We start from the raw sequence: 24,894 nt of genomic DNA, 5'->3' as shown, positions 1-24,894 counted from the left end.
ACATGATGTCCATCTCCAAGGACAAGTCCCTCCTTGCAACATGCCCGAAGTATGTCAGATGAAGCTTCAGAATCCTTGACTCCAAGGAGCATTCTGGCTTTACCTTCTCTAGGACAAACCTGTTTGTTCTCCTAGCAGTCCATGGTATACTCAACACTCTTCTCCAGCACCACAACTCAAAGGCTCTATGTACAAAGCTAAATATTATAGTGAAATGTGATAAGAGCTGGAGTCGGATAATAAAACATGAAGAACTCACTTGGAATTTCTCAAGTTAAAAGTAGATCAGTAAACCCATTATCTAGGGAGTGAGCTCATTCTTCCAGCCTTTCAGTTAACAGACAGTAACAGTTTCATTACCAAGTGACTAATAATGAAAGTAAAACTTACATATAGTCAATCACTCATTCACTCATTGCCATCAAGTTGGAACCAGCTCAGATTGACATCCACCCAAATCCCGTGGATTTCCAGGGACAGTGAATCACAAGAGGAGAGATTGCCAATCCTCCTCCCTCAGACCCTCTGTGGGATTCAAACCATCTCTGGGTTAGCAGTGCAACTCCCTACCCACTAGGCCATCAAAGCTCCCAAGAAACTCAACACGAAAGAGAAGATAAAAATCCTAAACATGCAGTCTGCTAAATTATGCATATGTTTTCATTTTATTGCTGCAAATAAGATAAAAATATACATTTGAACTGCTCAGAAATTTCTCTTGTACATCTTAGTCAACAGCCTGCCCAGGGAGTTGACCACTGTTCTAACATAGATCAACAAAGACAAAAGGGTAGCTGTTGTTGTTAGGAGTCCTCAAGCATCATTTAATCATTTGGTTTGTTTTCCAGGTGGGAGTCAACTGATGCATAAACTAAGCTTTCTGTTAGTTACAGCATTTTTATATCAGAATCTTGAGGAAATATGAAGTAACAAGTTTCTTTCATTGCAGTGACAAGATTTTTAAATTGCTGTGCAAGATCATTATTTCGAGAACCATCAACTTGCTTTTCCCCAATTTCCATAATTCTAAGTTTTAAACACCTTCTCATAAAGTTAATTTTCATGAAAATATTTCTGATTACTTCACTTACATAATCTCTTATCCTAGGTAGAGCATGACTGTGCATGCTTTTAGAGTCCTGTCCACCCCCACAGACTTGACGTTGGGACTGTTCATAGGATTTTCTGGGTTTTCTATTAATTGTGTCCACCAGAGATGTATTCTGTCTCCATACCGTTTCAATATTTATGCAGAACAGATCATCCAGGGGACTGGGCTGTATGAAGAGGAATGTGGCATCAGAATTGGAGGAAGATTCAACAACCTGCCTTAGGCAGATGACACAACCCTGCTTGCTGAAACTGAGGAAGACCTGCAGCGCTTGCTGCAGAAGGTCAAGGACTGCAACCTTTAATATGGATTGAAGCTCAACAACAAGAAAACAAAGATTCTCACCATTGGGCCAGTTGGCAGCAACATTATGAATAGTGAAGAGACTAAGATTGTTAACAGTTTTAGTTTGCTTGACTCTACAATCAATACTCTTGGTACCAGTAGCCAGGCAATCAAGAGATGAATTGTATTGGGAAAGTCAGTTGTCTGGGACCTCTCCAGAGTACTGAAGAACAATGACATCAGGCTGGAGACTAAGGTGTGTCTGATCAAGGCCATAGTAATCACAATTACGTGTTGTGCATCATAGAGCTGGACACTGACTAGGGATGATAGAGAATTGATGCCTTTGAGCTGTGGTGCTGGAGAAGAGTGTTGAACATACCATGGACTACTAGCAGAACAAACAGGTTTGTCCTGGAGAGGGTGAAGCCAGGCTGTTCCTTGAGTCAAGGATTCTGAAGCTTCATCTGACATACTTTGGGCATGTTGCAAGGAGGGACTGGTCCTTGGAAAGCAACATCATGTTTGGGAGGATGGAGAGACAGCACAGGAAAGGAAGACCTTTGATGAGATGGATTGATTCAGTGATTGGGGTAGTGTGAGTAGGTGTGTCAGAGACAGTGAAGTTGGCACAGGATAGAGCAGGGTTTAGGGCTCTTGTACATAGGGTCACTGTGAGTCATAAGTGACTCGATGGCACATAATAACAACAACATATTAATCGTTAGAGGCAGTGTTTACAATTGGTAAGAGTAGATACTGTTTTCAAACATTAGCTCTTTTGCCAACCAGCTTCAGTGACATCGAGCTCCTTACTTGTCCTCATTGAATCTCGTTTTCCTCTTTTATGAGAAGAGACTAATGGTACAATCTACGTCAGAGTGGTGTTATGATTCCACTCCATACCCATCAAAATCCCAATAGTCTTCTCTGCAGAAATAAATTTTTCCAATAAGTGACTCTGTCCTCAAATTTATTCAAGGGCCTCAACTTTTATGGAATTTCAAGGGCTTCAAATTTCCAAAGAAAGCTTGAAAAAGAAGACCAAAGTAGGAAGATCCCCACTTCCTGTCCACAAAGCATATTATAAAACTACAGTAATGAAAAATATCTGCTATTAATATCATTCACTCACTCACACTCCCTGTCCTTGAGTCAATTCTGACTGACAGTGACCTGTAAATCTTTATGGGGGGAGACTACCCATCTTTCTCCCAAGGAGCACTTAGTGGATTTGAACTGCCAACCACACAGTTAGAAGCCTGAAACTTTATATACCCAGACACCAAGGCCCCTGGCTTCTGGTATAATGATAGACATGTAGAACAATGGAGTAGAATTGAGAATCAAGAAAGAAGCCTGGATAGCTGTCTATGGTCAGCTGATTTTTAACAAAGGTTTTTAGTTCATCCAGTGGGGAAAATACGTAATTCTGGAACAACGGGTCTCCACAAGCCACAAAATGAGCCTAGACTCATACCTCACACCATATGTAAAAACTAACACAAAATTGATCAAAAGTCTAAATACAAAAACTAAAACCATAAAATGTAGAGGCAATATTTTGGAACCTATCTTTTTAACAATGAATATTTAGCTATGATGCCAAAAGCATGATCAGCAAAAGATAAAATATATAAATAAGACTCCATAAAAAGTAAAGTTTTTTTTTATTAAAGTGAAGAAATAACAATGGATTGGGGGAAAATTTTAAGGACTCATATTTAACAACAATATTAGATAAGGATTTGTTGTTGTGTACTATCAAGTTGAAACCATGTCTGACCCTCCAGGGGGTTTTCAGAGGCCATTAATCACATGGAAGGAAATTGCCCATCCTTTTCCTGCAGAGCAGATGGTAGGTTCAGACCTCAGGACTTTGGGATTGCAGCGCAGCTCCTTGCCGCTGGGCCACCAGAGCTCCCTAGATGAGGGTTTAGTATGCAAAATATACAAGGAAGATTTATGATTTAGCAACAACAGCAACAAAACTAGGCCAAGCAAAAATAGGCAGAAGATTTAATTGGGCTCTTCACTGGAGGAGATACACAAATAAACAAAAAAGTACAAGAACTCTAATATCACTCGTCATTAAAAAAGATGCGAGTCAAAAGCACAAGGAGATACGAGTTCACACTCACTAGAATAAACTTTTTTAAAAAAGGAGGAGGGTGAGAATAGTTGTTAGAGAGGATGTGAAGAAATTGATCCTATTTCCATTGCTGGTGAATATGTAAAATGGTGCGTCCACTGTGGAAAACAGTATGGCATTTCTCCAAACGTGAAACATAGAATTAGCTTCTGATTCAGCCATTCCACTCTTAAGTATTCATCCAAAAGAACTGAAAGCAGAAATGCAAATGTACCCTTGTATACATTTTAGTCCAGCACTCTGCATCAAAGCCAAAAAGTGGAAAGAATCTAACTACTACCCACAGATGGAGACCTACAATCTGATGAATCCACTGTGGGGGAATATTACACAACCATGAAAAAAGGTCCCCATATATGTTACAACACAAATAAACTTTGAGAAAAATATGCTAAGTGAACTAAGTCAGACACAAAAGCATAGGTATTGTTTGATCTCAGGGAGCTCTGGTGGCTTAGTGGTAAGAAGCCGCACTGAAATCCCCATGGTACAGTTTGAATCCACCAGCTGCTCTGTGGGAGAAGGATGGGCAAGTCTCCTCCTGTGCTATTTACTGCCTCTGCAAACCTGCTGGAGGGTCAGCTGTGGGTCAATTCTGACTCGACAATACACAACAAAAATAAAATGAAATATTAAGGATTTGATATGTTCAAATAACTAATATATATGAGAGCTATAAGTCTACCTTGAGACTTTGGAAGCAGAAGTGGCATCCACTTCCTAAAAAACCTGCCTTCGGAAACTCTATCAACTTTGATAAATGTCCAGAGTTGTAGAGGGGCTTCAGGCCTTTTATTCATAGGGTCACTATGAGTCATACTCAACTCGAAGGCAATCAACAACTTGAGACTAGTAGTTTAAGTTAGCACAGGGCTTAGAGCTATCGTTTATAGGGTCGCTATGAGTCGTGGTCAACTCGACAGCACATAACAACATGAGACTAAGTTTTGCCAGTGATTACAAAGGACGGAAGAAAGTCACTGGGGTTTTGGGAAAGGTCGTGGGAAAATTTTGAAACGGTGTTTATTGTCACACAACATCATGAACCCAATAATTAATTTCACAGACGGGCCAAAGTATTAAAATGGCAAAGGTTTTTGAGTTTTGTATTTTTGCCACAATTAGAAACTAATTAACAAGTGAGCTGCTTCACCACAAACAAAGGAAGAATTTAAATAGACCGTTAAAAAGAACAGAGAGAGTGAGTCTTCCGTTTTGACCCCCTAAAAAGTGTTTATCCCAGAAGACAAAATGAAACATGTTCTTAAGGAGCATAAAAAAGAGTGGTGGTTTGGGGTTTTTTGTTCCCCCTTAAACAAGAACTGTGAAGTCTTATTAGGACAAGGCTGTTAATTGCCCACTTTATTACTGTCACAGTTAATACAGTATGTGAGAGTGGAGGCATGGTTTTCATCTCTTCTTGGGAACAAGCGGAGACAGCTGTTCTCACAGACAGATCCATTAAAGCTTATCACCGGCCAACAGCCCACTGCAGGAACACCATGAAATATGGCCACTGTCACCGGGAGCCGGAGCAGACGCAGGCATGGCCCAGCGAACAGGAGAGAAACAATGAGAGCCACAGCCTCAAACTCCAACGGATTGGGCGACATTGATTTTTAATGCCTGATCATTCAGCAGCACAAAGCCCACGATGCTCTCAGAGTCATCGGAATACTGATCTGTATCAGACGGCACAATCTTTTGCTTTACTAGACATCAGATGCCAAAAGTAATAACTAGAGGACCCTCTGTTTCGAAGCCTGGTTAATCTAAGTGGTAAAATTCTACACGTTCAGATTTCATTAGCTTTGATTTACCTCTTCACCCACAAAACAAAACCAGTTTCAAGGAAACAATCACTCAATACTGCCTCAATTCTCATTTGATTCAATAATTGAATTCTCCTGATTCAATAATAAGATTGTACCTTCTTTACTCTTTCATTTTTTTCTTTTTTTGAGGGGGAGGGATAGATTATTCTGTATTTTTTCTTTTTATTTAGTAAGATCACTCTTTTTTTTAAATAAGGATTTGTGTGGGGAGTCTCTGCTTGTTAATACTGAATTAGTAGTTTTCCTTGATAGAGGAAGCATGTGCTTCCTTCAAGAGTGACAGACTTACTCGTCAACAAACATTTTCAAGTGATGAAAATGAAATCTAAGAAAAAAACTAAGTCTGGGTTGAGTTTTAATTTCTTTGAAGGACAAGGGCTTTTTTTTTGTTTTTTCCAAAGTAGATTATCATTTCTTCTAATGATTCGGTGTCTACAGCCACGGCTTCATTTTCATGGTGGTCATTCATTGCCATCAAGTCAGCCTCAATTAATAAAACTCCAAAACTCACTACCAAAGAGTTGGAACCAACTCACAGTGGATTTCTGAGGCTGTAAATCACACAGGAAGGAATTGCCCAACTTCCCCCCACCCGCCCACCCACCCAGAGTCACTGGTAGATTTGAACCAGCAGGGAGAACAGCTGTACAATCTTTGAGATAGCAGTGCAATTCCCTACAGACTAAACCATCAAAGCTCCGTGCCATGACACACAGTGATCCCATGTATAAAAGAACAAAATGTGCTTAGCATTGATCATCATGTATGAATAACCACACTCTACTTATTATCATAAATGCATTAGGTGAAAAAGTGGGTATGATAAAATGATGATATTTTAAGACCATAGTGGTAGTGGTGGAATGTGTTGTTTTCTTTGCTTTGATTTATTATAAGAAATGTTTCAACTTCATGAGAAATGAGAAAGCAGTAAACAGTCTGGTTCCCAGCAGCCAACTATAAAAATTGATAATTTCAACCCAACATGTATGCATAGTTAGCACAACTCTCTTAGTTATCTACTGCTGCTGTAACAGAAATACGATTAAGAGGATGACTTCAGCAAACAGAGATTTATATTGTCACAATTTAGTTGTTGGTAGATTTGCCTCATTAACATAAACAAGACAATCAATCTGAAATAGGATTATAATTGCAGACATAGAGTGAAGAATTTACAGCACATACTGTAGAACACGGTTCAGTTTAGAACAATAATACATGTACTATATTTAACTCGAGGGAGCTCTGGAGGCCGTGGAAGAAAGATGGGCAATCTCCTCCCCTGTGATTTGCAATTGGTAGATTTGAACTATGTGCCTTTGGGATTGCAGCATAATTATTACCATTAGACCACCAGCGCTCCCACGGACAGCTAGGGATTCACAAAAATTCTGAGTCAGCAGATACGGTGAGGCCTGAGGTCCCGTGTCCCTCATTCGGCCTGGTGATGATGGTTCTGCCATTCTGTGGACCTTACTGTGTATCAAATGGCATTAGTGTGTTCCCCAAATTGTCTATAGTCAAGGTGACTTTTATAATAAAAAAATGGGTTGAAATATGTTTTCCAGTATAAGAGTCAGCATTTTATACACACACACACATACATACATACATATATATGTTTATGTGTATGTGTATATGTACAAATCAATACAGAGTTAAATATTGTGTATTGTCAAGTTCGAATCCAACTGCTTCTCAGGGGAAAGATGGGCAACCTCTTCTCACGCTGTCTTCACCCTCTGAAAACCCACTGAAGCGCCAGCTGGGAGTCAGCTCCTACTTGGCATAGTGAGGTTTTCTGAGTTTTTCTTAAAGTCAACTTTTAACTTTCGGACTCCTACATGACATTTCTAAGTAAGAGATCAATGGGATGCTGATTGTGATTTGGAATAATTCAGTTTTTTAAATTTTATGATGCGTATTAGCACATAACATCAACAATATGTATTTATATGTATCATATGAGATTTCTTATCTGAAATTACTAAGGATAGACTTTAAAGTGTATATCAATATCCTTTTATCCCAGAAGACAAAATTATTTCTTCTATTAGTTAATGATTAGCACAAGACAGGGCAGAGGTTAGGGCTGTCGTACATAGGGTCGCTATGATGGCACATAACAACAACAACAACAACATTAGTTAATGATAGTTGGAACAGTACTGAGTAATCTATGGACTGAATATTCCATACAGAAGAGTCCTGAATATCCCGTGGAGAAGAGTCCTCAACATCCCATGGAGAAGAGTCTTGAATATCCCATGGAGAAGAGTCTTCAACTTCCCGTGGGGAAGAGTCCCGAACATCCCATGGAGAAGAGTCCTGAACATCCCTTGCACTTCCAAATAAGTCTGTCTTGTAGCAAGTACAACCAAAGTGCTGCTTAAGGACAAAGATGGTGATACGTGTTTCCACATACCTTGAGCATGTTATCAAGAGAGACTAGTCCCTGGAAAAGATAACATGCTGGGAAAGGGAGAGGGTAAGAGAAAGAGAGGAAGACTCTCAACAAAGTGGCTTGACCAAGATGGATTAATAATGGGTTTGTTGGTATCAGATTCATAGACAGATCTTAAGGAAAGAGCAGGGTTCGGGCCTGATGTTCATAGGGTTACCATGAATCGTAGTTGACTTCATAGCACCTAATAACAATTAGTTACAACTTTTTTGGTCTAAATTATTGTCATACTGTTAACGTGGTGGGAAAGGATTTGTTCTCCGTAGTGGTAGCCTAGACCACGGGGAGTTGTCCTACTAACCCAAAGTTGATACCGCTCTGGAAGTTCAAATTCACCAATACCCGCTGGGAGAAAGATGGACAGTGTCCTCCTGTGTGATTTATAGGCTCCAGATACCCACTGAAGGGTCGGTTATGAACTTGTTCCAGTTCATTGGCAATGAAGTTTTTAGCTAACATTACTTAAAGAAAGCACAACTTTAAAAGCACGTTAAAAAACGTGTCCATTATCCTATAGCGAGTAATGATGTATTTCTATAACAGAAGTCAGAGATCATAAATATTACCTTGTTTTAAAATATCATTTCTTAGTCAATGAATTATTTTTTCCCTTCCAAATAGCACTTTGTTTGTCACAATACCAATACTACATTAACATATTCTTGTTGTTTATTGCCCTCAAGTCGAAAACAACTCATAGCGACCCTGTGAACAAAGACCTGAAGCCCCTCTACAATACCAACATTTATTAAAGTTCATAGAGTTTTCAGAGTCATGTTGTGTAAGAAATGTGGATTCCACTCCTGCTTCCAAACCTGTCATAGTATGTTATGTGTCGCCTGCAATGTATAGCGACCCTAGATACAGCATCTCTGAACCCTTCCCTGTCCTGAGCCAGTCTCACTAATTCTGACACACTATACATTAAATAATATTGATTGTATTTACTGATACTGTTTCACTTGTTAACTGAGCATATATCTATGGGTGGATAATGACAAGTGCACAGAAATAGCAGACTCCCAGATCTGGGGCTGCAGATTAATTTGTGTGCTGAAGCATCTTCCATCTAATTTCTCACACAAATATGAAAGTGCACACTCGCCATCAAAAAAATCAGAAATATTTGTTTATGAGTGTTTGTATTTTAGTTTGCTAAATAAAGAGACTTGCTAGCACCCTTAACGAGAGGAAACACTCTCCCTAAGCACAGACAGAAATTGATTATGCTATTGAATATTATTTTTTAAATATCTGGAGCTAGCAAACTACATATAAAGAGTCCCTGGGGTGGTGTAAGTGGTTAGCATGTCTAACCAGGGGCATCTTGGAAGAAAGGCTTGGTATTCTACATAGGGAGAAAAAAATCAGCCACTGAAGACTCTGTGGAGTTCTCTCCTGACACACATGGGGCCACCGTGAGTCAGAACCGACTTGGCGGCATCTGCTATCTACCTAGAAACCCAGGGCCAAGGAGGGAAAAGACATGGACCTTCATCCAGGAACACATGGGAGCAAGCGCTGCTGACTTCAATCTACCAATAACATCTCAATAAAATACAAGCTCCATGACAACAGAGCCCCTGGCGGAACAGAGTTACATGCACTGATGCTACCAGAGAGGTTAACCATTCAAACCCACCCAGCAGCTCCACCGAGGGAAAACCTGGAGATCTGTTTCCATCAAGGTCACATGTGCTCGCTTCGGCAGCACATATACTAAAACTGGAACGATACAGAGAAGATCAGCAAGAAGCGTTCCATTAAAAAAAAAAGATCACAGCCATGTGGGGTCAATGTGTATGATTTTTGTATATAAGCTAATATAGTTTTTTTAAACCCTATGGGACAGTTAAATGCTAACACATGGTGCTACCACTGTGAGCCAATGATGACTTGATGGCACCGAACAACAACAATAACAACAACAACTCTGTAGATCTAGCACCGGAAAACCTAGATCAGTACCCAGCACAGATGTTCAGCCCTTACTGTGCCGATGAGACTAAAGCCCAGAGAAGTTGGTGATCCAATTAGTGAATTTGGTAGCTTGAATTCAATGCACTTGATTAAAAGGTTCATTGTGTGTCTGCCCTCAGAATGAAATAGCCTGTCCCCTGGTTACTGCACTGTCATACCTACATGTGCCCAGATATCCCCGTAGTACCCAAAGATCCTGATCTGACATTTATTCCAACTTGGCTATGCCTGACCTTTAAGCCACTACTCACTCCTGCGGTCACTCACAGCCAGGCAATGGCAGAGGACTAAAGAAAAGAACTGGCTGGCAGAGAGACCATATGTTGCAGTCCCCATGGCAGCAGCCAGTCTCAGAGCAGGGACGGAATGTATATGTCCTGGCATCACGTACAAACAGGTGACAAAATTTTTGTAACACCAAGGAGTTATTAGAATTTGCTTTGTGAGGCTGAATCACTACATTGACTAACAGCTTCTTTTGCATTTACTCAAATGGTTTTAATAAACTGTTCAGCTCTATTTACTCAACTGATTAGTGCTTTGAAACAAAGGATCTACAAAAGTATAGGGACAGAATTTTTGGCTCCCAGCCCACATAAAAGTAAGTACAAAAGATGAACGTAGAAATTTAAAATAATGTTTTGACAACTTGTCATTTCTGTATATTTGATGAGGTACAACACTGGTCTCATCAGCCAGGTTCTTTGAAGATAGTTTGGCAGGAATTTTATAAAGCTCAATATATAATCCTGCAATTGCATTTCTTGTTATTTACTAGAATGAATGATTTGAAAATGTCTCTGCACAGAAAAGTTTGTACTTTTGTTCATAACTGTCAGATGCTATAAACAACCTAGATACCCTTCAATGAATTTGTAAGTTAAACAAACTATTATTAATTCCTTCAGTGGAATACTATATAGCAGTAAAAACAAGAGGGTTGTTAAAGCATTGAACAACTGGGATGAACCTTCAGTGTATGATGCTAAGTGAAAGGAACCAAACAAAAAGATCCTTAATATTCTGGAAAAGTCATAAACAGGCAAACTGTAGGGAGAGAAAATAGCTCAAATGGTGCCTAAGAGTTGAGGATAGGATAATGTTTGATAAAAGGAAACACAAGAGATTTTTATTTTTGAGTAGCGAAGCTGCTATGGAACTACATGGTGCTGTAATGGTGATTGCATAGTGGCTGTGCAAGTCTGCTGTCAAGGACTTCTCTAAATTTCTGAAGAGCAATGATGTCAACTTAAAAACTAAGGTGCACCAGATTGAGGCCATAGTCTTTTAAATCATTTACTGTGCATCTGAAAGCTTTAGGGATGACAGAAGAATAATTGGTGCCTTTGACCTGTGATGTTAGAGAAGAACACTGAAAATCTATCCCGTGGACTGCCAAAAGAACAACCAGACATGTCTTGGAGAAAATGCAGCCAGAGTGCTCCTTGGAGGACAAGATGACAAAGCTTCATCTCACATACTTGGGGCATGGCATGTAGCTAGAAGAGGCCATTCCTTGCAAAGGGACATTGTGGTTGGAAAGGTGGAGAGTCAGCAAAAAAAAAAATCAAACGGAGGCCAAAGGCTCTTAGGATGGAATGTAGACTGTGATAAAAGATTCTGACTGGATTATCATCAGAGAGAAAATGGTGCTGGCCTCAATAACTTGGAAAATCATGCTTTGACAGGAAACTGTAAGACTGTAGACAAAAGCAACTATAAAGCAGCATTGCTCTCTACTTGGTAAACTTGGCATGTTAGTGGACAGCTGGGCAGCAGCTAAGAACAGCAGCTCGAGTGCTGCAAGACTTAGCCATAAGGGAAACGAGGTGAGGGAATATGGGAACTCTCAGTCATCTTTGACACTTCTAAATCTCTTACAACTCTAAAATGTTTGTGTCCCAGCAAGTCAGAACTATCCATAGCTGACCTTCCCGCAGGCTTGCAGAGTCAGTAAATCACATGAGAGGAGATTGCCTATCTTTCTGCCGTGGAGCAGCTGGTAGATTTGAACCACATACCTTTGTGTTGGCAGCACAGTTCTTTACCACTAAACCACCAGGGCTTCCTGTTCTAAAACAAAAAGTTTATTTAAAAGAAATTATTGATACAGTGGCAACTAACTGTCCCCTCCCCCCCAAAAAAACACCAGTAGTTCAAACCTACCAACTGTTTCCTGGCAGTTGCTTCTGAAAAGATTGACAGACTTGTCAGGAAGTCTATAGGGATTTCTGTTCTGTCCTATGGGGCTCTGTGAGCCAGGGTCTGCTTGATTGCAGTGGGGTTTTGTGTTTGATTTGGTTTTGGTTTTGATTACCAGCCAAGAGTATTAACACAGCAGTGTTTCAGGGAGAAAAACAGAAAACTATAATGAAACTGCTTTCTCCATGGAAAATTTAAAATCATTGATTTTTCAGTCCTATGCTCCAGGACAACTCTGACTTTGGCCTCCAGTGTATTATACTGAAATGGTTTTTAAACGCCATCCTGCTTACACAAAGTGTTTTTCTCTTAAAATCTGAAAGACTTTTAAGACAACACTCCGTTCTTTGTTCTTCCTGGATCCACCCCTATCACATTTTGCTGCAAACCCTGTCATTGCTTAACTGAAGCTGACGAGCTTTCTAAGTGATTTGTGATTTCTTTCTGTTCCTGGGATTCTGGAGTTCTTTCGGTTCATCAGAGAGAACATTTGGAGTTGGCAGTTTGTCTCCCAGACAGAGGTACCACCAGGTCATTATCAAAACTGATATTCAGCAATGATGTGTGACCACAGAATGCGCTTTGTGCTTATCAAGTATCACAAATGAAACCACACACAGTTGTTATTCCACTCTCTATTTACAGTTTCAGAGTGTGCATTCTCCTTCTGGGAAATCTGATAAGCTGCACTCTTTATGTGTCTTCCATAAAGGGCAAAATCTATGTGCTAATTTCTGGTTAGAATGTTATTCAGACCATTGCATCCAAGTGACTTACTTTTTTTTCTGATTGTGTACATTGCCCAGACAATGAATCTTAAAGAATAAGATGCTGTGTAAAAACAAACAGCTTTTGTCTGCTAAAATTATAACCCTCAGCACATTGTTATACAAGTAGGATTTATCGTGTAGGTGGATTATTTTGTTGTTATTATGTACTATTGAGTAGGAACTACCGACAGATGACCCTCAACTGGGTTTTCAGAAGCAGTAAATTTCACTCTACCAGAACAGCTAGTGCATTTGAACCTCACTTATGGATTTGCTGCTCAACTCCCTATCACAAAGCCACCAGAGGGAATTGTCCATAACCTGGTATATAGGACAGGCTGGTTGGACTTCTGTGACTCTATGATGTTGATTTGTGCTCTCTGCTGAATCAAGTGGGGGGAATGTTGCTGTTTATATGTTGTGTTTCTTTTGCCACTGTCCTATCAAAAGCTTTTAAATGGGATAATGATGCATTCTGTGGAGTTTGTTTTCTTTCTGCGTTCTGAACTGGGTGGCATGGGGATGGGATTCCTCCATCCACGTGGAAGCCTCCCTGAAAGCTTCTTTCTCTTTCCTGTTCTCAGACAATCGTCCGGGGGCACAAGCCCTGCCCCGAAGCCTCCATCAACGGGCTGCTGGAGGACTTCGACAGCATCTCGGTGACTCGATCCAACTCCCTGAGGAAGGAGAGCCCCCCGACCCCCGAGCAGGGAGCCACAGGCCGCGGGCAGCGCCCCTCGGACGAGAATGGCTTTGTCACCTTCTCCCAGTACTCCAGCGAGTCGGACACCACCACCGACTACGGCGTCGACAAGTACCGAGAAAGGGGGCTCTTCGCCGACGACCTGGACCCCTACTACAGAGGCAGCCAGGCGGCCAAGCAAAACGGGCACGTGGTGAAGATGAAGCCGGGCGAGGCCTACTACTCGGAGATGAAGCCTCTGAAGTCCACCATCTCCAGATTCCCTGTCGATTACCACACCCATCTGGACACCCTGGGCAAAGTCGGGGACTACAGTGACCTCAAGTGGGGCTACCAGAGAGCCTCGAGCAGCTCCCCGCTGGACTACCGAGACCCCTTCCAGTTCACGCCTTCCAGAACTGCAGGCACCAGCGGGTGCTCCAAGGAAAGCCTGGCCTACAGTGAAAGCGAGTGGGGGCCCAGCCTGGACGACTACGAGAGGAGGCCCAAGTCCTCGTACCTGCACCAGACCAGCCCGCAGCCGGCCATGCGGCAGAGGTCAAGGTCGGGCTCGGGCCTCCAGGAGCCCATGATGCCGTTTGGAGCAAGTGCATTTAAGACCCACCCCCAGGGACACTCGTACAACTCTTACACCTACCCCCGCCTGTCCGAGCCCACAGCGTGCATTCCAAAGGTAATGTCCCCGCTTCCTTCACCCTGAGTGTGCCCCCCAACAAAGCTGGTATTCGCCAGCATGTCGTTCCCTACCCAATAGGTGAGAATCTGTGTTGAAATTCTAACTTCTTTCCATCTGCAGAACCAAGGACACACAGAGTATTGAAATTTAAAAAAAAAATCCAACTTTTGGTTGCTCCTTGGAGGCCAGGAGTTTGAAGCCTTATTGCACATATTTTGAGCACATGGCCAGGAGGAATCAATCCTTGGAGAAGGACATCATGCTGGGAAGGGTGGAGGGTCAGTGCAGGAGAGGAAGACCCCAGATGACATGGGTAGACACAATTGCTGTGGCAATGGGGTGAGATGAATCAGAGACTGAAGTTGGCTCAGCCTAGGGCAAGGTTCAGAGCCGTTGATCATAGGGTCACTATGAGTAGTAGTCACATAACAACGGCGATCTTTCTGATTAAAGAGCAAAACTATTTAAATGCTATCTTTGCAATACTGATGATCAATACTGTTATCCTATTGTACTAAGTCTCTGTTAGAGTATATAGTCCTAGACTACTCGTGGTGGTGGTGGTGGTGGTGGTGGTGGTGGTGGTGGTGATGGTTGTGTGCCATGGAGTAGAAACTGACTCCAGCTCTCCTGCAGTGGGTTTTCAGCTGCAGCAAATCATGGGGGTAAGATGGCCCATCTTTCTCTAGCAGAGCTGCTGTGGGACTTGAACTGCATGCCTTCGGGATTGCAGCATAGCTTCTTACCACTGGGCCACCAGAGCTCCCTTAGGCCACTAGACCTTCCTAGACAACTAAATAAAGTAATATGGTGCCCCACCACCAATCTAGACTCTTAGAAAGTTTTACACAGGCCTGCTGCTTAAAGGAGGAGAAATCAAGATAATGGTAAGTTTTGAAGTTGTTGTTGATTGCCATCTAGGGGCATCACTCATAGCGACCCTATGAATGAACAAAAGGCCTGAAGTCTTTCTATAACTAATGTTGTTTCTCAAAGTTCATAGTTTCCAGAGGCATGTTGTTTAGGAAGTGGATGCCACTCCTGCTTCCAAGTTTTGAAGTAGGCTCGTTTTATTCGCTTCAAAGTCCTGTTCTTCATGTTGACAGTGCTCTTTTTCTACTATTACTGTGAGAAAGTGTCTTTTTTTATATTATCTTTTAAGGGCAAGACGTAGTAACTGGTTTCTGGATTTCTTTTCTTTGTACGCTTCCTCTTTTAAGTGGTGCTGTTTTCTTTTCTCTGTCAGTAAATTTTTTGTTTTATTGGTCTTATCTGCTGAAAATGTGCCTTGAAATTTGACCATCCCATGATATAGCAAAGATGGGAACCACACCTGGAGACGTTACTGAACGTAAAACAGACTCTGCCATGAGAGTCTAAGGGTTTGGGGGAAATAGTTTCAAGAGTGTAAAGGTTGTTCCTTTTCCCCATGATGGCTTAACAGTGTTCCTGCCACCTCATTTGTATGACAGAGTACAAATAGGCATATGGAGGAGGCCTCAAGCCAGCCGGGAGAAGGGTAGTGAAATTACATACACTCTCATCAGTGGCTTGATAATCAAGCCTGTCTGCATTCATTTACTCAATTGATTGGTTGGTTGTTGTTATTGTTGGTAGGAGTCATGGAGTCAACTCCAATCATATTGACTCTATATATGACAGATTGCTACCTTGCCCAGTCCTGTGCCATTCTCACAATTTGCGCTGTGATTAAGCCCATTGTTGTAGTCGCTGGGTCTGTTTAGCCTGGGCCTTCCTCTCCTTTACTTCCCTACCACTTGTCTAAGCTTGATTTCTTTGTCTAAGGCTTGGTTCCTTCTGATAGACAGTACGCCTTGTTGTTGAGTACTGTTGAGTCAGAACCAACCCATAGCTGACCCTCCAGCAGGTTTTCAGAGGCAGTTCAATCACACTGGAAGAGATTACCCATCTATTTCCCATACACAGGATGTGAAATAAAGTTTTGCCCTCCTTGCCTGCCTGGTGGCACGTCCTTTAAAACAGAGCTGTTTGTTCTTTCGGTGGTTCACAGAATGTTCCGTATTCTTCACCAACACAACCATTCTACAGTATCAGTTCTTCTTCAGGCGACCTTATTCATTATCTAACTTTCACATGTATATGAAGCAGTTGAAAATACGATGGCTTGGATCAGGCACACCTTAGCCTTAAAACTGATATCCTTTCTCTTTAGCACTGTAAAGAGATCCTTGAGAGCAATTTTGCCCAGTGCAACATCTTTTGATTTCTTGACTGCTGCTTTCATAATATGTGGATTATGGGTCCAAGTAATAGAAAATCATTGATCAATTCCAACTTGGAGGTTCACAACAACGGTGTAGTGTTGAGGGCGCTCTGGTGCTATGGTCTTTAGGAGATGCACTGCTGACCCAAAGCTCTTACTTCCTGGCCATTTGAATCCACCAGCCGTTCTGAGGGAGAAGGATTGGAAATCCCTTGTATGCCATTAACAGCCTTCAAAAATCCATTAGAAGGTCAATGCATCAGCTTTGATTCCATATCAGTGTGGGATTTATTCTTTTTTTTATTTTATTAAATTTTATTAGTTTTAATGAACATTTACAGGGATTTTGGGTTTTCATTCCTTCATTACTGCACCATTCTCTCTACCCTCCTCCTCATTTTGTTCTTCTTCCCCCGCCATCCGAATGTCTGTTTTAATTGTCCAATTGCCACAGTGCTTGTCAAAGTCAGTTCTGATTAATCTCCTTTGTCAGTGTGTCCTTTGCCATTCCCTATCACTCCTCCCTGAGAGAGACTTCACCCTGATTCATAAGGAAAAGGGGATGGCGTATTCTCTTAACTACTTCCTGCTGAAAAGGGATGCTGTGGGTTTCAGGATGAAGATCTTCTCTCACTACTCTAAAGGGCCCCTTTGGCAGTAGGAAACACATAGACTATTATGGAGATTGATTTTGGAATTTAGATGCACTGTTATTAATTGTGCTTAGCCGTACATGTTCATATCCCTGAAGATGTATCATGGGGGGGTTGCAACCTAGAAGACACAAATTTAACTAACAAGTTATAAGTACATGAGTCAAAAATTATGGAAAAGTAAAAGAAAAGATTCTTTCATTGTTTTACAAACCCTCCCCCAGGTCCCCTCCACTGTGTAGCCCTCGCTCTAGACTCCTGTGATGACAGAAATACCTAGTCACATATCTCTTTTACACAGTTTTCTCCCTCCTCTGTTTCAGTGCAGTATACATTATTGAACACATCTTATTCAGTCTCTCCCCAACCCTGAGGTTAGTCCCATTCTACAACAGTGGCATCATGGAAGAGACCTGGGAAGAACAACAAAGGGATTTATTCTTAATGTAGTTGGAAGCAGTGGCATCTGCTTCCTAAACAATATTCCTCCGGAAACTATATGCACTTTGATAAATGTCGATAGTTAGAGAAAGGCTTCAGGCCCTTTGTACATTGTATCACTATGAGTCGTGCTCAACTCGAAGGTAAGCAACAACAACATTGTCCCATTAGGGAGCTGTGGTGGCATAGTGGCAAGAAACTGCGCTGCAATCCTGAAGGCACACTGTTCGAGGCCACAGAAGAAGGATGGGCAATCTCTTCTGAAAATCAACCAGAGGGTTAGCTATGGGTAGGTTCCAACTCGATGATACAAACAATAACATTTACTCATCATATAGATTTTTAAAACACACACAAAAAAAAACAAAACGAAGATGTTCTGGTAGCCTAGAAGGTGGAGAGTCGCATTGCCAATGCAAAGATGCCCAGTATGAACCCACCAGGTGTGTTATTTAGCAGCATTTGGCGGTAAAACCTTGGAGAGGTCCTTACAGACACTAGAACTTTAGGTTAAGTAGAGAAAGAAGGAAGGAGAAAAGAGAGACAGAAAAAATATGGCTTCTTTGTCCTACAGACTTCCAAATATAAACCGTCACGGAGTTAAGATCACATGGGCCTGTCACAACATCCAGCTTGTCCCACCCAGAAACTATTGCATCTCAGAGTAAATAACAGCACATTTTACCAGGGGAGCTTGGACTCAGGTTATTTCAGCCCTGACGAGTCCTCCAGGGGGGCCTGCCACTGTGCAGTGTTCCCAGGAAGCCAAGAGAAATTGAGGAGCAGTTCAGTGGGAGATTCAGAGGTAGATGGCATGTTAGTAATTAAAACGCTTACTTGATTAAAAATACAAGTCCTAAAAGGACTTAGGTACCTGTCACTTTAGGACTGTACCCTTCAAGATCTCCCCGCCCACCCCACCCCATCCTCCCACCTCCCGATCTCCTGCTGAGGGAAGAAAAAAAACGAGGGATCACGACTCCAATAATTTGGTTTTGCCTCCTCGAAAATCCTGGAGGAGGGCAGGTGATGTTCACATCCCAGTAATAACAAGGGCATGTGTGTGTGAGAGAGAGAGAGACATTAATTTACATCCCAGATTAATGTGGGGGGGGGAGAAATAAAACAATTCTTACAATAACCAATAACATAAAAATATCCCAGTGTTGTCTACCCACCTAATGTTTCTTTTAGCATGACCAGGATTGAGAATGTAAAAAAAATCAAAAGAGCTTTCTATGAAGATGGTGCCAAAAGCGAAGAAGGAAGCCCCTTCACCTCCCAAAACTGAAGCCAAAGCAAAGGCATTAAAGACCAAGAAGGCCGTCCTGAAGGGAATCCACAGTCTAATAAAAGAAGATCCGCACGTCACCCACCTTCCGGCAGCCTAAGACGCTGAGACTCCGAAGGCAGCCCAAACACCCCCAGAAAATCGCCCCCAGGAGAAACAGGCTTGACCACTATGCCATCATCAAGTTTCCCCTGACCACTGAGTCAGCCATGAAGAAGACAGAAGATAATAACACACTTGTGTCCACTGTGGATGTCAAGGCCAACAAGCAACAAATCAAACAAGCTGTAAAGAAGCTCTATGGCATCGATGTGGCCAAGGTCAACACTTTGATTAGGCCTGATGAAGAAAAGAAGGCCTGTGTTCAATTTGCTCCTGACTATGATGCTCTGAATGTTGACAACAAAATTGGGATCATCTAAACAGAGTCCAGCTGGCTAATTCTAAATACAAACTCTTCTCACACACACACACACACAAAAATTAAATCAATAGTTACTTTTTTCCATTTCTCTATTTTAACCATTTTTGGCTTGGATTCGTTTTTTGGGTTGGGTTGGGTTGGTTTGGTTTGATTTGGTTTGGTTTGGTTTGGTTTGGTTGTTTGGTTCTTGGCCGAGTCTGAGCGGATGAGACTTTTACAGGGAAAACAAAGCCAAACACGTAGCAAAAAAATATAAACTCCAAAAGTGAACTATTAGAGCTGCCAGCTGTGGAGAGAGTGCTTTCTGCCCTGCACAGGCCTTCTGCTTTACATGGGGTACACAGACTAGAGCCATTGTCAGCATTTATTGGATTTTGCTAATTCCAGGCTCAGCAGGGACCAGACAGCTGCCGTCTCCCATGTCTAGGTTCTGGCCCAGCACGTCCTGGACACCAACCACTGAAAAACCCCCTCGTAATCACATTCCCCCCAGTTCGTTAAGCATTCACAGTGTGTGAGACACACACACAAGCATTGTTCTGTAGGTGCCTCCCACCCTGTGGGCAGGCGTTCCCGCACTCACTTTGTATAGAAGAGTAATCTGGGGCTTTAGGAGGCTCTTAGCCACATGGTAGGTGAGCTCATAACAGAGCCCCTGTCCAGCTCTGCATCCTCCCAGCTCCAGCCTGACCCCTTCCCCAGACACACAGAACCTCCCCACAAATCTCTCTCACCTTGCTGTGTGGCACAAGTGGAGCTTCCCCAACCACCAGCTCACCTGACACACTGCCTGGCATCTCATTTCAGTGCCTGCAGCAGTGAACTGCCTTTGATTTGCACCAGCTTGCCTCACTCCAAGGCAAGGTTTCTCAGCTTTGATCCTGTTCACAGTTTGGGTGTAGGATCCTCTGTCTTAAGGATTGTGCTGTGCATTGTGAGATATTTAGCAACCTCAACAAAGAGCAATATCACCCTTCAGTGTAACGACCAAAATATTTGCAGACATTTCCAACTATTCATAGAGGTGGGAGCTGTTGTTAGGTCACATTGAGTCAGTGATCACTCACAGCGACTCAGTGAACCACAGAAGGGCACCCTGCCCTGTCTTGCACCATCTTAATAATTACCATATGCGTGTGATTCAGGCCATGGTCATTCCGATTCCTAGCAATGCATTCAAGACATGGTCAATGAATAAGGATGACAGAAAAAGAATTGACGTCTTTGACCTGTGGTGTTGGAGAGGAACACTGAAAATCCCATGGAGGGCCAAGAGAACAAACAGATATGTCTTGGAGAGGGTGCAGCTGGAGTGCTCTTTGGAGGCAGGAATGATGAGGCTTCATTTCTCATACTTTGGGCATGTTGCAAGGAGGGGCTATTCCTTGGAGAAGGACATGATGCTGGGAAGGGAGGAGGGTCAGCGAAGGAGAGGAAGACTCTCATCCAGGTGGATTGACACAGTGACTGCTGCAGTGAGCTCTTGTGTGAGGAAAGCACAGGATAGAGCAGGGTTCAGATCATTTGTTCACAAGGTCACTACGAGTCATGTTCAACTCGATGGCACCTAACAACAACAACAATGACCATACCCTAGTCCATTGTTACAGCCACTGTGTCTGTCAATCCATCTAGTGGAGGGCCTTTCTTCTTTCAGTGACCCTTCACCTTCCCCAGCATGATGCCTTATTCCAAGAACTGGTACCTCCTGACAACACGTGCCAAGTATGCGAGACAAAGTTTCACCGTCTGTGTCTCTGTGGAGCACCCTGTTTAAATATCCTCCAAGACAGATTTGTTTGACCACTGCCCGACAGCTTCTGTTTACGGATCACTTTCTGGTGGCTGTGAATATAGATGCTAGTTCCAGCACTGACTTTGGTCGCCTGACCTTAGCCTCTCTGTGCCTCTGTTTTCTATCTCTGAAATAAACGTAATGGGGTTGTGTGAAGATTAAATACATTAACAGTTGAATAGGGTGAGGCACATAGCAGGCACCTGGTCTATGGGATAGAAGTGATGTGGTGCTGATGGTTATCGTGTTCCAGACACTGTAGGAAGCATTTTGCAGATATCACTCAAATTAGTCCTCGCAGAAAGTCTAAAAGAATGCAGAGCCTTCATTGTTTTACAGTGAGGAAGTTAGGATTCGAAGAGCTGAAATCTTTACAGATTTCTCCAGGGATATGCACTCAGACAGCTGAGTCAGAATTCCAAAACAGGTTCGCCTGACTCCAGGAGGCTGTGTGTTTCAGCACGTTCTCGTTTCCACAGAAGAAAGCGAGGTGCAGGCAGATGGGCGTGAGAGTGCTTGGCCCAAGTATGCATGCTGCGGGCAGTCACCCCCTTACCCGTGAAGAATGGACCATGACTTCCCAAGGGGATTGGGTGCCCAGGACTACCAGTAATTCTGTCTGCTCCTGGTCATCCAATGAGCAGTTCTTAGCATCATTCAGACTGTGATTCTGGGGGACAGATTGGAACCACAGGCTTAAAACAAACTGTTAAGAGCACAGAGCTCTAATTACGTTTTGGTTAAGATCAAGTGAAAAACAGGGATGCTTGAAACTTTTCTAATACTCTTCCTATTTCTACATTGGTCCTCCTGTGTCGCCCTTCTGTGGCCCAGAAGGCAATTGAGGACAAGTTCTAAAACCAGATTCTGTGGGGTCGTGCACTTAATACAGCCGCATGGGCTTTTCTGTGTCTCGATTACCTCATTTGTAAAACAGAGTTCCAGAACCTACACTGGCTGGTCAGGAAAATTTAATGAGAGTAGAAATTGCAAGCAGGAGTGGTGTCCACTTCCTAAAGAACATGCCTCCAGAAACTCTATGAAGTTTAATAAATGTCGATCGTTTTGAGGGACTTCAGGCCTTTGTTCATAGGGTCGCTATGAGTCGAAGGCAATCAACAACAACAGTGACAGGAAAGGACTTAGCAAGCAAACCTTCAGTAAGTGTTGGCCCCAGTTCCGGGGAACATCCTGGTTAGCAACCATGTTCATCGTATCTGCTAATGCCAGCCAGGAGAACATTCTCCCTCTATGATTTTTTTTGCATTATTTTCACAATGTTAAAACAAGTTTCATCTGACTTTGCCACCTCAGCCATTCTGTGAGCACAGTAACGTGACTCTGCCCTCCTTTCAGGAATGTGGTCACAGAAGCCAGCACAGCCATTTGATTTCCTGCAGACCATGCATGCAAAGCCCTAGTGACCAAGCTGACCTGGGAACCCCAGTCCTACCATCTCAGGGCTCAGTCTCCTCCCCGGAAATGAAGTTCCAAAATCTCCTGTATAAAAGGAGAACGTTTAACTATATTAACACAAGAACCATTCATAATGAAACATCTCCAGACAGCCTTGCCATGTTGTCATGGCCATTTTATTCTTTTGCCCAGAACATTACACATGAACAATACTACAGCTTGTGAGATCTCAGAGAGACAGCATACAAAACAGACATCGTTTTGAGTGGACACATAGGTGGCTGCAAGAAAAATGGAGCCCCTTCCCCAACCTCCCTTCAGGGCTCACCATGCAATTGTGTGTCACTGCTGGGATATGACATTTTTTTTAGTCCACTACAACTCGGGATGATCCTGGGAACATCAGGTCAGAACTTTGCCCTATCCTGTGCCAACTTTGAGATCCCCACAGTGCCCCAGCCCCTCAGTCCTGCAGTCACTGAGTCAGTCTATCTCCTTGGCAGAAGTGGAAAGGGAAAAGTGCTTGAACCCACCATGCTCCGTTTTTCTTTGTGGATAAGTTGGGGACTCATTCTTTGTGTCACTCCCTGTGTCTGGGTTCAGCCACAGCTCCACTATCAAATCAGCAGCTCCTTATCTACCAAGGATCCCACTAGAGCCCTTTTAGAAATCCATTAGGACCTTAAAAGTGACAGTGTAGCAAAACAAGATAGGCTGCACCAATCAGAATCAGAGAGAGAGAGAGAGAAGGGTGAGACGGAGGGAGGAAGGGAGGGAGGGAAGGAGAAAGAGAGAGAGAGACATGAGAAGCACTTGATGTCATAATGGTTTTGTTGTCTTTAGGATTCTTTTCCCTTAAATAAAATCTCCTATCTAATGCTCATTAAGGTTCATAAAACATCCATGGAGGTGATTAATTTTTTTATACTAGTTTATTTACAAAATTATAATACATTGTTTTCCAGAACAGATTCTTCCAATTTCCCTCACCCCCACACCCATCAAATTGTACAACTCCATGATTTAATTACCCCCTCCCCCGGCACATCCTCATCCCTCTGCTTCCAACCTCCCCCCACACCCATTGGATCCTTATATTTTATGCAATATTTGTCTTTGTGGAGCTGAGTTAGTTCACTCAGCATAATGCTCTCTAGCCCCTCCCAAGATAGATAATAATATACAATATCATTGCTTCTGAGTGCTGCATAGTATTCCATTGTGTGAATGCACCATAACTTCTCAATCCATTCATTTGTGGTTGGGCATGTGGGCTGTTTCCATGTCCTTGAGATGGTGAATAATGTTTCTATGAACATGGGTGTACAAATCTCTGTTTGTGCCTCGGTTCTCATTTTCTCAGGGTATATTCCATCCAAGTAATGGAATAGGTGGATCATACAGAATTTGTGGAGGTGATTTTTGACAACCTCTCTCACCTCTGTCTTCTAATGGAAATGCTGTCTGATGTCCTTTGTATACAAATGAAAACATCTTCTAACGGATGTTGCTGTGGTTCCATAGATCATCAGAGTAGGTTTTCCCATGGCCAAATTGAAATCTAAATGACACAGAACTGCATTGTCCTTCCTGCTCCCCTCAAGGCACAGACACTTTTGAACAATGTTCTGGGACAGCACACTGGTCCCTTGAGGCCCTGAATCCCCCACCCCTGGCTGTGATAGGAGGGAACAAACTGCTTTTCTGCACTGCTCCTGAATAGAGGCCATGCTGGTGGGCTTGCATGCAGCCACTGCAGGGGGTTAATTGGATAGAGCTATTCAGTGATGGGGAAAGAGCCCAAGATCTCTATACTTGAGCCTGCTCATCAGAGATTCATATCTGCAGACGACTTAGCTTTGCCTATGTGTCAGGGTCAGAAGCTGCTAATCAGAACCCTTTCCAGGCACATTCGCTGTGTAGTTTAAATGTCAGAGAAATGCCCAACTTTCCAGGCTTCCTGTCACAATGTGTAAACCCCAACATGTCTAAAGAGAATCCAACCGAAAGGTTGTAGGAATGTCCTTGCACAATGCCACCTCTGCTGATAGGTGTTCTGTGCACACAGCGTGGACGGCCAGCAAGTATCTGACATCAGGAACTTAAGCTGCACCCCAGGTACCGAGTTGAGATCTCAATTCTTTGAATCTGACTAGATCTGCTTCTCTCATGGCTACGTGGCAACTGTGAAGCTTTTAAGCTTCCTTTACTGAAATGGAACCTCAACGCAGATGGCCTTCTGGATGCCTTTTCTTCTATCCAGGTTGAATACAATAGGCTATGAAATAGGACCAGTCCATTTTGTAAGTGAAAATAACTTGGAAGAAACTAACTGTGGAAAGGGAGGCTTTGGTTCAAGCAGAAGCAGCAACTACTGGGTTTATCAGGATGCTGTTGGAGATGGAAGAGTTTCCTTTTATCCTGTCGTTGGAGATGGAAGAGTTTCCT

The 24,894-nt window shown here is 42.7% G+C and overlaps 1 protein-coding gene across 1 annotated transcript in view; it reads left to right on the top strand.

Moving 5' to 3' along the window:
- PAK7 (p21 protein (Cdc42/Rac)-activated kinase 7) overlaps window positions 1–24,894 on the top strand; it is a 383,566-nt gene that overhangs the window by 305,620 nt on the left and 53,052 nt on the right. The window contains exon 4 of the mRNA XM_006894246.1: window positions 13,387–14,178. Within this exon, the coding sequence (XP_006894308.1) occupies window positions 13,387–14,178 (792 nt within the window). The remainder of the gene's footprint in view (window positions 1–13,386; window positions 14,179–24,894) is intronic.

Source organism: Elephantulus edwardii, unplaced genomic scaffold (assembly GCF_000299155.1).
Source record: "Elephantulus edwardii isolate Elephantulus edwardi_28Jun2011 unplaced genomic scaffold, EleEdw1.0 scaffold00138, whole genome shotgun sequence".
In the NCBI taxonomy this organism is placed as follows: Eukaryota; Metazoa; Chordata; class Mammalia; order Macroscelidea; family Macroscelididae; genus Elephantulus; species Elephantulus edwardii.
The sequence above is the reverse complement of the archived record's forward strand: the minus strand, read 5'-3'. Positions and strand labels throughout refer to the sequence as shown.